Consider the following 13509-nt stretch of genomic DNA (forward strand, 5'->3'; position numbering starts at 1 on the left):
TCCTTCCTTTGCCTCCCCATCTTTCACGTGATGGGTTTGTTTCCAGGATCTCCAAGTTCTGTGTCTCTTGGGAAAATGTCTCTGATCTATTTTCGCTTGGATTTGCATGCTCACCACAAGGATTATCATCCGGCTGACTCAAGTTTTGCTTATTTCTTTTGTTTGACCTGCTCTGGTTTCGTAACACAAGCTCTACAGCCAATTTTAGCCCTTCTTGGATTATGGGAGTGTCAAAATGAAGGTATTGGAACATTTGTCACCGCTTCTGCCCAGGATTCGTGTCTTCCCCCTTCCCCACCCTGCCCCAGCCCCTGACGCTCCCTTCTGTTCTGGCACAAGCAAAAGCCCTCCCCGCCATGACCTGCTAAGTGCAGCCTGGCTTCACATTAGCTGAGTGGAGGCCCTGAAGCCAGAAATCCTTGGCACATGAGCCACTTGTCTCTTTGTGCCTCATTTCCCCCAACCAAAAATAGGTGGAGTCTCGCACTTTCTCCCAGTGTGTGTGGGCCCCCTGTCGAGGTGGTTTTGTGCAGATGAGGTGTACCTTTCCCACTGGCAGGTCTCAGTATCACAGCCCAGGGGGATTCTCAAGGAAACAACGTGTCTCTCTGTTTCTGTGCTTCTTCTGCTTGTGGACCACTCCAGACCCCTTTCATCACTGTCGGTGTGAATTTTCTAACACACAGAACTCTACCTTTGCTGAAAAACCTTCAGTGGCTCCCTGTTACTTTCAGGATAAAGGCTTCAGCAGGTGAGCCCACAGAAGCACAGTGGAAACTCACGTTGGGAAGTAATGATGCACCCCAAGTGATACCAGCCCACAGCGTGTCCCTTCATTCAGTCCTGTGAGGTGCAAGGCAGCGTGCAGGGAATAAAAAGAGGCGTAGAGTAAGACTTGGGCCCTGGGTTTAAGAAGCTTACACACTTTTTTAAAAGGTATGTAAAATAATAATCCTTTTATTTTTTAAGTACTTAAGGGCTCTTAGAAATCACTGACCTTGCCCTACTCAGGGTCATTATTATCTCATTATTGTACAGTAGTGGAAACTGATGTCACAGAATTGGCAAATTATAAGAAAACATGTCTCATAGTAGGTCTCCTTGGTTTACTCTGCCTCTATCAGCAGGAGCCTCTCTCCACTCTGCAGCCAGAGTCATCTGTCTGATGGGTGTGCAACCTTGTCACTCCCCATGGGAAAGCTCTCTGTGGCCCCCACTGCAGCTAAAGTAGAAGTCAAACTTCTTCCCAGGCCTATGTGTGGACAGGTCCCTGCAACCTTTCTGTTCCCTCTGACTGGAATGCTCTTCTCCCAGATCGTCAGGCTTCTTTGTCCCATTCAGTCTCAAGTCTAAAGACACCACCTCAGGGTTGCTTTCCCTGACCAAGGCTGATGCAGGACCCCACGCATTCTCCTTCCCATCCCCCTGATTGGAGGCACTGACAGCATGGACCACCATCTACATCATCTTGCACGTTTACTTATTTTTCTTTATTATCTGTGTCCACTCACTAGAGGGTATGCTGCGGAAGAGCTGAGATTTGCTTCTGTCTTTTTTTTTTTTTTTTTTTTCTTCACACACACACACTGTATTTGCTTCTGTCTTTAGTGTCGACAACACAACTGGTTCATAGTTGATACATAAGAAATATTTGCTGAATATTTCTAAATATTCAGCAAACTAAACAAACAAATGAGTACATACTGAAGGAAATTTGAATACGCAGAATAGTATAAAGAAGCAAATAAAAATCACTCATACTTACCCCTTCTGGATTTTACTTCTGTTAATATTTTGGATTATTTCTTTTTTCAGGTTTTTTTTTTCTATGTGTATACATATATATGATACATAGTACATATTTAAAAATTAAGATTATTCTAAGTTATGGTTTATATCCTGCTTTTTAATTTATCTCTATACTGTATTTCCACATGTTATAAAACAATCTTTTTAAACACTATTTTCAGTGCTGCATAAAGTTTCATATAGATGTATCAAAAGTAGTTTAAGCATTTCCCTATTGTTGGACAATGACAATTTAATTTTTTTCTAATTGATCTATTTTCTGTGCAAACCATTCTGATAGAACCTGGATTTTAAGGTGCTTGGAGTAACTGTTTCTCACTGCGAGTAGTTGGAAAAAAGACATTACTTCCTTTCCACGAAATATCTATAGACCAACCCTTAGTTTTGTATGTTTTTTGTGACCTCTTTCAGTGCGGATTGACTTAGTTGATGATCTAGTTATTAAGATTTGTGGTTAGTAAAGAGTTGTGTTTCTAAAACTTCCTGTTTGAAAGATAAGCCAATGTAAGTGTTCACAACTGAATGGAGTGAATAGGGAAACAGAGGCCGTCAGGGTTACCTTCAATGCAGACTTTTAACCCAAAGGTGTTTTCCTGTTGAAATTAATGCTCAGGGAAGATTCAAGAATTCCAAATACTCAGAGACTTATAAAATCTTCATGAACTTAAAGGAATATTAAATGTAAATAACTTCCTCACTTTAAGAAAAAGGAAACTGAGGTTCAGATCAGGGGCAACCTCTTGCCCAGGGTCCCGTAGCAAATAATGGTGGAGCTTCTTTCCGCTTCTCCCTCCCCCATCCCTGCTTCCCTCTGTCCTTTCCTTCCTCTTTTCAGTACTAGTCTTACATGAATTAGATTTCAGAAAAGATTTCACAGAGCTGGAAGGGATCTGAGAGATGAACTACTCCAGCCCAGCCTCATCATTGCTGAAGATGAGGAAACGGAGGTCTAGACAAGGGAAGGGCATTGTAGTAGGTCCCCACACCACCAGCTTGTGGCAGGGCTGAGATGAGATCAACTTCCTCGTCCTTCTCATCCATCAGTCCTTCTACTGCCCCAGCTTCGTGGGGCCCTATAAACAGTCACACTTGGCAGCATCTGCCTGTGGGCTCTCTTTCCTTGAGTGCTAAAAATTCCAGTTATTCCACGTAGAGAATTGAGAGATCGTAGCCTTCAACAAAAGCCAACCAAGATTTACAGTTATCAGCTGTGAGCACAGCACTGCAGCAACTGTGCTGAGGATAAAACAGTACATTCAACTAAACAGCCCTCTCTTACCATCCCCCACCCCCATCCAGCATCACACACCCTCAGAGCACAGCAACCTCTCCCTCATTCTTACCACACTACTCATGTGATCTTTTGATTGTCCATCTCTCCCACTAGGCTATAAGCTTCCTGAGAGCAGAAGCCCTTTTTCTTTCCTTGTTTTCTCAGCACTCTATACCCTATTTCACAGATCAGTGCCTGGCACGTAATAGATGCTCCATAAATATCTGTTGAATGAATGAATAAAAACATAGTCTCTATTAGTTTTCTAGCACTGCCATCACAAATACCACAGACTAGGTGCTTTAAACAACAGATATTTTCTCACAGTTTTAGAAACTGGCCATCCATTATCAAGGTGCCGGCAGAGTTGACTTCCTCCAAGGCCACCTTCCTGCCTCGCCACGTGATCTTTCCTCTGTATACCCACATCCCTGGTGTCTATCTGTGTGTCCTAATCTCTTCTTAGAAGGACACCAGTCAGACTGGATTCCTAATGGACTAATTTTAACTTAATTACCTCATCAAAGGCTTCACCTCCAAACATAGCCACATTCTGAGATAGTGAGGTTTTAGACTTCAGCATATGAATTTGGGGGGTACACAATTCAGTCAATAACAGTCTTGACTAGCTCACAGTTTAATGAAAGGGATGGACGTGCCCAAAAATGGAATGACAAGACAATGTAATAACTGCTGTAATACAGGAAAGTAAAAACCTTGTGGAGAACAGACAGTGGTTAATATTCATAATAGCTGTATCACCAAGCATCTCTGTGTGCCATGTACACTGCGAAACACAGAATGTATTATCTAATTTAATCCTTGTCAGGATTAAATTCAGCAAACCTTCATTAGTGCCTGCCATGTCAATCACTATGCTTAAGCCCAGAGGTCCAAAAATATATAAGCTTAGATCACAGTAGAAATACTTGTTCTGCCTAATAAGGAAATGCACACACTCATATATCTAATATACTGCCTTAGTCCATTTCTGCCATGTTTATGGCTCCCATACTAGTTATTATTCCCCAGCCAGGTAATTTAGTCTGTGCCCAACCAGGAAAATGGGAATCACTTTAGGTCTTTCCACATAAGAAATTTCATGTGGGTACTATTATGATCAGGACTTTGCAGATGAAAACACTGAGGCATAGTCAGCAAGTAGCTTTTCAAATGTCACACAGCTAGTAAATTGCAGGCCCAGAGCTTAAACACACTCATTCTGGCCCCAAAGTCCACTCTCTTAACCAGCACCCCACATTGCTTCTTCAGGACAAGGAATCTTACTCTTTTTATCCCATCAGGAAGGGGAACATGAGACCACTGTGAAAAGGAAGGAAATTTAAGCTGAGTCACATCATGTAGTGAGGTGAAGAGAGCACAGAAGAGAATTGCAAATAGAGAAAACAGGATTAAAGGTCAAGGTCTGTAAGGAGCTGGCTAAGCAGGCAGCACAGAGGGTTGGTGAATGAGGTGAGGCTAGAAAGGTAAGTTAGGATCAGACTAGGTGAGGTCTTATTTTATATGACAATAAATTTGGACTCGATTCTCTAGTCACTGATGAGCTATTGGATATTTTAGCAAGAGATCATTTAATCTTACTTCATTTTACCACGAAGGAAACCAAGGGCCAGAGAGAAATGACTTGCCCAAGGCCACACAATTGGTTAGTGGCAGAGCTGACACAAACACCCAATCTTCCAATCCCAGTCCAGCATTATACTCAGTTAAACGCTGCCTATATAAGCATATGAAAACTAACATAATTAGAAAAAACTCTTTTCCTGTTTTCCCATGGTTTTCATCCACTTTCTTTTTTGGTCAATTGTATATTTTTCCAAGTTTCAACTCATTAATATCTTCCCATCTGAAATAACCACTATGGTTCAAAGTCAGAAATATCCCATAGAAATTGCAAATGATGCAGTCCCCTGTGTGGCTTTGTAGAGTGTGGCCGAATGGCTCACTGGTACATTTTATAGACTGGAAGGACCTGTATTCTTATGTCTAAATAGACACGTAGAAATATAGAGATAAACTAAACAGCCACTCTGGCTGGGTTTGTTTTACCAAACAAATATATTAGGTCAACAAACATTTACTGTACTGGTGTCTGCTGAGTGCCAAGCGCTGTGCTAGAACCTCAAGACCTAAAGCTGTATAAACTCGGTTCCTGGGTGAAAAGGCTCTCACCATGTAATAATGAAATGCACACACATACACAAGTATGATATGCTATCTCAGGCTATTTCTGCCATGCTTATAGCTCCTCATAGTAGTGACCACCCAGCCAGGGGATTTGGACTGGGTTCAACCAGGAAATGGAAACCACTCTAGATCTTTCAAAATAAGAAATTTAATATAAGGAATTGGATGCACAGGTGATAGAAGAGCTGCAAAGCCAAACAGGGGATGGTGAGGAACCAGAGATGAGGAACAGCAGGAAGATGCTGCTGCTCCTGGGTCTGGAGGGACACAGGAGAAGGTGGTGTTACAAGATCCCAGAAGCCAGGGCACTTATTTGGCAAGAGCTTGCGGCACAGAACACATGAAGCCATTTGCCAAAGATACCATAGGAGGCAGAAAGAGAGGAGAAACAGCCACTTCTCCCCGCCTCACCTCCAGTCTTCTATCATAGATTCCCACTAGCCAAACTTTCCCTGAAGCAACAAGGTAGGGAACCTGCAGGGTGGAGGGCCCCATGGTGCAGAGCAGAGCAGAGGAAGTATGCAGAAAGGAGAAGAAAACAAACACGGGCTGATGGGCACCCCAGTTGACCTTGGGCAAATCACTTCATCTCTCAGAGTCTTAGTTTCCTCATTGGCAATTTGAGAAGAATAATAACTCTCACATTTGTTTGTGAGACTTACATGAAATAAAATCGGAGAAAGCACTTTATAAGCTTCAAAAGGCACATATACAAATGTAAGGGCTTTTATTATTGGTTTTTTAATCCAAAGTGCTTTGGACTTTAGGCTCTGGTGGAAAAAAAAAATGGGATGGTGTTCAGCTGTCATCGGGAACTTCATAGGCCGAGCTAACTACCTAAGTAAAAAGAAGCAGCTCTGCTTTTTACTGGTTGTTATTTCAGTCTGTCACTCTGGGCCATCAGGCTTCGAAATCCCTAACTGATTTTGAATAAATTGGCACATAACTGAAAGGATGTCAGAGCCCGCTCTCAGTTCTATTTGGGGATCTGTCTGTGGTTTTGAGTCAAAAAGCGACAAATAAACAGGACTCTAGAAATTACTTCAAGACCATTTGTTCCACCGTTTTCATTTTACAGAGGACCAGAGAGAAGATGGAGTTTGCACGTTGTCACATACCAAATTCTTGGCAGAGAGAGGCATGAAGCCCAAGAGAAGACTCACTCCTCCTTTTACCAGTCCTCTCTTCCTTGGACCTTGGGGTTTCAAATTAATCTCAGATAGTAGCTTGTACTTTCAACTTTTCCTTCTTCCTTTTCTTTTAGTCTTTTATCTCTTCTTCCTAATAATCTTTGACAACTCAGTTTCACAGACTTTTTCCTCTATACTCTCCTGATGGACAACGAAAGCTGAGCACTAAGCCATATCTATTTTGAGTGGATGTAAACTTTTCTAAATAACTCAATTTCCCTTTGCTATCAGGTGTAAGAGAGTATCATCACAAATTCTTTGAGATCAGCCTTTCTGCCAACCTCAAGGCTTCCAGTGAAAATCATAAGGTATGATCCCTTCCCTTCTACTTCTTTTGTACCAGAAAGTACAGGTCATAGCCAGAACATGTGACTAAGCATCAGGGCACTCACACCAGGCCCAAGAGAAAGGCAATATTTTCTACCAGTGGAACAAGGTGGTTTGACTCTCTCAGCAAGAATGGTCCTGTGTTCTGTAACTTTTAATGTATCTCAGTGGTAAGGGACAGTGGTCAGTGGATGATAAAATTTAAGGGTTTATTTCTTACTTGACAAATGAAGAGATTGTGCTTTCATTGTCTGTAAGATCCTTTCTGGCACTGACATTTAAGAAATCAGTGTCCCTCTACCAAAGAAGGCCTATTATGGTCACAGAGGCACTAAGATAGTAATAATCCCATGACTCATGTCATTCCCAGTGGCCCACTGTGAACTGACATTTTAATGGTGCAGAGTCTGTGGCATCTTAAAATGTCAGAGCTGGAAGGGCATCTGTCATCATCATCCACTATGGGTGCATTGAGGAGTCTGGGACCTGAAGATTATGGGTATCCATTCGCTGATTCCTTCAGCAGAAATTTATTGTGCCTGTGCCACGTGCCAAGCACTGTGCTAGGTCCTGGGGTACAGACATCAATAAGACAGATGAGGTGTCTGCCCTCACATATGCTAGTGGGGCAAGATGCGTGATAACAGGAAACTAAGAAACAAGCAAGATAATTCAGTTCGTAATAACTGCTTGAAAGGTAATAAAAAATATATAATGGATTAATTCACTTTATTGAATGGATATTGAATAACTTGGGATGGAGGAGTGACTGTTTGCAGTAGCAGCAGTTAAGGCGAAATCTGAAACTTGAGAAGGAAGCAGCTGTGGACACCAGGATGTAAAAAAGTTACAGGCAGAGGGAATAGTGTGTGCAAAGACCCTTAGGCAGGAAAGCATTTGGTAGATTTAAGGAGTGGAAAGGGGACCAGTATGGCTTGGAATGTAATAAGGGAAAAGTAGCATGACGAGTGGCTGGAGGAGTAGGCTGGGACCAGATTGGCCTCATGGGCCCTAGTAAGGAGTTTGGGTTTTATTTGAAGAATGGGAAACCATTGAAGGCTCTTAAGCAGGTAAGCAACTAGATCTACAGTTTATATTTCTTAAAGACCCCTCTGACTGCAGGAAGGAGAATGGATTGTAGAAGACAGAATGACGCCATTGAAATAGCCCAGACCAAAACAAAAAAATGATAGACAAAATTAGTAACAATGGAGATGGAAAGAAGTGGAAGGATTTGGGATATGTCTAAACATAGATCCTATTAACACTTGCTGATGGGGACTTCCCTGGTGGCGCAGTGGTTGAGAATCTGCCTGCCAATGCAGGGGACACGGGTTCGAGCCCTGGTCTGGGAAGATCACACGTGCCGCGGAGCAACTAAGCCTGTGCACCACAACTACTGAGCCTGCACTCTAGAGCCCACAAGCCACAACTACTGAGCCCACGTGTCACAACTACTGAAGCCCGCACACCTACAGCCTGTGCTCCGCAACAAGAGAAGCCACCGCAATGAGAGGCCCGCGCACCGCAACGAAGAGTAGCCCCCGCTCGCCGCAACTAGAGAAAGCCCGCGCACAGCAACGAAGACCCAACGCAGCCAAAAATAAAATAAGTAAATAAATAAATTTATTTAAAAAAAAAAAAAGACTTGCTGATGGTCTGGATATGGAAACTGAGAATCAGAGGACTCAAAGAAAACTTCTAGGCTTTTGAGCAGCAGGGTGAATTGATGTGCTATTGTTGAAGTGGTAAAGGAACATTAGAGGTGGGTGGGACTAGAGAGCACTATTTACTATAAAGGGAAACGGGGATCTAGGGGACACGGGTTGGAGAGTGTACAGGTATGTGGATGGTATAAGAAGTGGAATATTAGCAAATATTACCTACGCCTTAAGAGAAAGTGAGAACTTGAATTACTTTACAGCAATGGTATTCAATGGATGTGATCTTTGCCCCCAAGGGACATTTAGTAATGTCTGCAGACTCTTGGTTTTCATGACTTGTGGGGGCAGGGAGAGCAGGGGATTGAGGTCCTTCTGGCATCTAGTGGGTAGAGGCCAGGGATACTACTAAACATCCTTCAATGCACAAAGACAGCCCCCATAACAAAGATTTATCTGGCCCAAAATATCAAAAATGCTGAGGCTGAGAACCCTGCTTTACAAGTTGCTTTTCTGTGTTTATGCAAATGAAGGCCCAGAGAAGAGGGTCCTGTAGGTGCGAGTCCAGAAGGACTAGTATTAGGAAGGAGCCTGGACTTGCTTCTGTGGTAGAGGCTGACAGGAGCTGGTGAGTTATGAGGCTTGCGGAGTTTCCCTGGGGGTGGGGCTGGGGCACCAGGAGAGGGCGCTGAGCCCTGGGGGCCTTGGTAAGAACAGAGCATTGACTGGATCCAACCAGAAAGCACTGAACCCGGGGGAGGCCAGGTGGACATTCTGCCAAGTGAGAACCCACTAACCGAGCAAGGAGATCAATGGGGCTGAGTCTGGGGCAGATCAAGGGTTTCCAGAGGAAGAGAAGGAGGCTGGGGAGCCTAAGGGGTAGAAAGGTAGGGATCAGGAGCCCTGCCACAAATCTGGACTTCTTGGAGCTGGTTTCCAAACTAGAGATCCTCTAGAATCCGCTGGTTCTCATGACTGCCCGGCCAGTAAAATCACCTCATACCTAGGCCCCTCGCCCAGAGACAGTTATTAAATTAGTCTGGCTTAGGGTCCTAGTACTGGAATTTTAAAAGCTCCTCCAGGTATTCTGGGTTGAGAAGCACGGATCTAATCCATACATTGCACATCAAGATGCCTCCGAGGATAGGCAAGTAGAGAAAATGAGGACAGGACAGAGTCCACTTCAGTGGGCAGCCTGTGCTCGGCTGTAGCCCACTGTTGCCTTGTAGAAATCTGGGCTTAGTGCTGCCAAATCTTCCTGTTTTCTTTTTTGCTTGTTTTTATTTTTTTTGAGAGGCCTAAAATCCAGATTTTTTTTCAACATTGATTCCAAATATCTTAAAATCCCATGTCAAACAAAACATGTATGCAGAGCACATTGGACCCTTGGGCTGTCATTTAGCAACCTCTGATCCAGTTCAGTGGTTTTCACACTTTTTTTTTTAGCCACAGAAGGTTTTCTCCAAACAAGTTATTTTGTGGAACCACTACAGATTAAATAAATCCAAGCAGAGTTTTGGTCAGATCAGGGCAGAGACACAGCTTTTCCTTCCAGCCCCAGGCAGTTCTTGTAGCTGCTCCTGAGTGAGGCCCCTCTGGTTCTGGGGAGTCTCTCTTGTTCATTTACCAGATGAGGAAACTGAGGCCCTTCAGAACACAGTCCCTGAGCAGAACCAGCCCCGTGGGCCCATTTGAAAATGTGTGGGGATGCTTAAAGTTGTCACTGTTGACAAAACAGACACTACTGGCATTTAGTTCTAGGGGCCAGGAATGCTAAACTTCCTGCAATTTCCAGGACAATAAAGAATCATCCCACACAAAATGCCAACAGCTCCCTTCTGGGAAACACCAAAGGAGGAAGGGAGACCCTGAGAAGGAACACCAGCTGGCAAGATCACAGCAAGTGCACACTAAAATGTTGGCCCTTGCCCCACAGGCTTGGGGACTTCAGCTGTACCCAAGAATAGGAGAGGTCACTGGCTAGGGTCAGGTTGGCTTTACTCCAAAACACAGGGGAGAAAGGGATATATAAAAAATTAAAACTAAGTAGCCTCCTGAGGTGAAGTAGCTACTACATAAAAAGCTAAGTGTCAGATTTTAAAAAGCAACCCTGGGAAAGGAGATGGAGCTGCTGGGTGTCTTCAGCCCGGGCTGGAGGCCAGTGATCTGCACTGGGAGGAGGCAGGTCAGCTGCTGCAAGGAGCAGAGGTGCTGGGAAATGCCGGAGCAGGGTAGTCACGCAGGTTTGCTCTCCCCAGTGGTCATTTAATCCCTCGGCCAAAATATGCCAGGTTCAAAAATAGGGTGTGGGAACAGAAGGTGAAAAAGGGTGTTCCCCAGCACTCCAAGGAAAGTAGACCCAAAGGAGAACTCATCTATTTTTGTCATCACAATGCCACATGTCATACAGAGTTTTCCCACTTATAGAAACATTACTACGGAATTACCTTCTCAATAACCAACGGGCAAGGGCAGAATTATCCACATTTTATAGTCAAGGAGATGGGGCCTCAGTGGCGCTTATATGTTGCTTTCCTTTTTAAGTGTTGATTTTGTTTGTTTATACTTCCAATAATCATCCTTGTGAGGAAGGTCAAGGGAGGGATTCCTATTCACAGTCTGTACTATAGACCAGCAGTTTTCAAACTGTAATGGGTATCAGAATCACGAAGGAATGTGGTAAAAACATAGTAAGCCCTACCCTATTTCAAGGAACCTGAGTCTCTGTCCTCTCTCTTAGCATGCCAGGTAATTCTGATACTCACCGACACCCAACCAGCCTAACCCAGCTCAATGAGACAAGTTCACTTTTCATGTACTGGAATATCACAACAACACCACAATTACTATATGGGTTTCTAACCGCTTAGTGTCTCAGGTGTTGATGGAGATAAGACAACATCCAGTGGTGTGTTAGTAAGCTGGCTCTTGGTGGGGGCAAGCCCTTAGATTTGCAGTGTGCCTGTTTCCATACTCCTCCCATGGCCAGTTTCAAGCCACCAACATGACGTCACTGAATGTGGAGTTGAGAAAGAGATGCGCACAGCTGACTCTTTTGAGACAGTGTAAGCCAGCCCCAGCACACACTTCTATGTCCCATCTCCAAAGCTAGAGATCTTTCCCCTAAAATATCCAGAACTAGGACATGGGACAGGCCCATGAGGGAAACAAGGAATGCATGTTCAATGACAGCATCATTTTCAGGGGCGAGAGTATTGCTCCCACTATTTTACCGTGATCTTTGAAGGGCAAAAGACATGACTTTGAATCCCAACTTTGTGATTATTGGCTGTGTGACCTTGGATGAGTCTGAAACCTCTCCAGGCCTCAGATTCCTCATATCTAAACTAGGGACAATAACACAGTAACACAGTCCTCAAAGGAAAACCTTAAAGGGTATATTTTTATGCATATATATATATATATATATATATATATATATATATAAAATTTATATATATTATATATATTATTGTTTTATATATACTATTATATATATTGTATATATATATATATACATATATATATATATATAAATAAAATATGTAAGCTAGTACTCACTCCTCAGCAACTAGGGATACTTAATAAATGTTCATGCTTTCCCCTTCTTCTCCCACATGCCTCACATTTTTAGGCCTAGAAAGGACCCCATAACTCTTCCCATCCAGATGTCTTGCTGGGGAATAACAGACTCAAGCAGGGCAGTTACTTTGCTCGGCAAATCACGGCCAATTGATATGGAAGCCCACGTGCATCCTTGCCTCTTGACTCAAAAAGTCAGGAAATTTGTCACTAAACTCCAGTCTCCCCATTCCCACTCCATTCCTCAAAGTACACACAAGTTGGTTTCCATGGACCAACCTGGAAGCCAAGCTGTGGAAATTCTGCACATTTATATTGCAGTGATTTTTGTCATTGTCACTTTACGTGCAAAACTTTTGACAGAGAAGTCTAAAGGCATTTTGCTTAAGCAGCCTGGGCTTTGGACTGGGGCTGGCGCTGAAGAAAGTCACCTTCACCTTTCTGCCACAGATGGTGGAAACATTGAAGCTATGGATAATGCCTCTGCATCCTCTTCCCTTCACACCAGCTAAGGTGTTCTTCATTTCTCTTGGCAGGCTCAATTTCCACCATGTTCTCCCAAGCTCTTCTTCTCAGCTCCCCGGGGCTTCCCACAACCAACCTGTGTGCTTGGGTGGCAGCAAAGGCTGGGGCTGCTGAAATGTGCACCAGATATGCCTTTGGCAGTGTTTATCAGACCCAGCCTGGCTCCTGTGGCTGAAGCAAAGGATCTGGCTGTTCAGGTGACCCTGGCCTGCCTGCAACCTGCCCATCTGGCCTGAAGAGATGGAACCTTCCTCTCAGCTCTGCCTTTCATTTACTGCTCTGGGCCCAGGCAAAGACCTTGCCTGTTGTGCTTCAGTTTCCTCATCTCTGGGGAATGGTATCTTTGTTTCACACGGGACACTGTGCATTTTACAGCAGCCCCTTTACCTGTGGTTTCCGTTTAATACCATTACAACCTGTGATGTAGAGCAGCGGTCCCCAAACTTTTTGGCACCAGGGACCAGTTTTGTGGAAGACAGTTTTTCCAAGGACGCGGGTGTGTGGGGGTGTGGGAGGACGGTTCAGGCGGTAACGCGAGTGATGGGGAGCGATGGGGAGAGGCAGATGAAGCTTCACTTGCTCACCCGCCACTCACCTCCTGCCGTGTGGCCTGGGGGTTGGGGACCACTGCCGTAGAGGATAACACAACTAGTAAGGTTGGACTTCAGCCCAGGTCTGGGCCCCAAGTCCAGAATTTTTGCCCTTCCCCCAGCTGGCTTTTTCAAAATAAAACTTTATTATATATCTGTGTGTACAATATTATATTTCAATTTCTATACACTACAGTGTGCTCATTACCAAAAGTTTATTTTCCTTTCACCACCATACAAGTGACATGCTCCCCCCAACCCTTCTCCTCTGGTAACCAATACTCTGTTCTCTGTATTTATATGCTTATTCTCATGTGGTTTGGTCTGTTCATTTATTTATTTTT

At 43.9% G+C, this 13509-nt stretch overlaps 1 protein-coding gene across 6 annotated transcripts in view; it reads left to right on the forward strand.

Annotated features, from left to right (window-relative positions):
- The window catches only part of ADRB2 (adrenoceptor beta 2), a 65609-nt gene that overhangs the window by 16215 nt on the left and 35885 nt on the right, over positions 1-13509 (forward strand). The window contains exons 2-3 of one of the 6 annotated variants that reach the window (XM_059917436.1): positions 6712-6788; positions 12587-13280. The exons of 1 other annotated variant lie outside the window; for it this stretch is intronic. In XM_059917436.1, the coding sequence (XP_059773419.1) occupies positions 6712-6788; positions 12587-12811 (302 nt within the window). In that variant the 3' untranslated portion in view covers positions 12812-13280. 4 more of the 6 variants (XM_059917437.1, XM_059917440.1, XM_059917438.1 and 1 more) reach the window with 4 other exon arrangements.

Source organism: Balaenoptera ricei, chromosome 3, assembly GCF_028023285.1.
Source record: "Balaenoptera ricei isolate mBalRic1 chromosome 3, mBalRic1.hap2, whole genome shotgun sequence".
Lineage (NCBI taxonomy): Eukaryota > Metazoa > Chordata > Mammalia > Artiodactyla > Balaenopteridae > Balaenoptera > Balaenoptera ricei.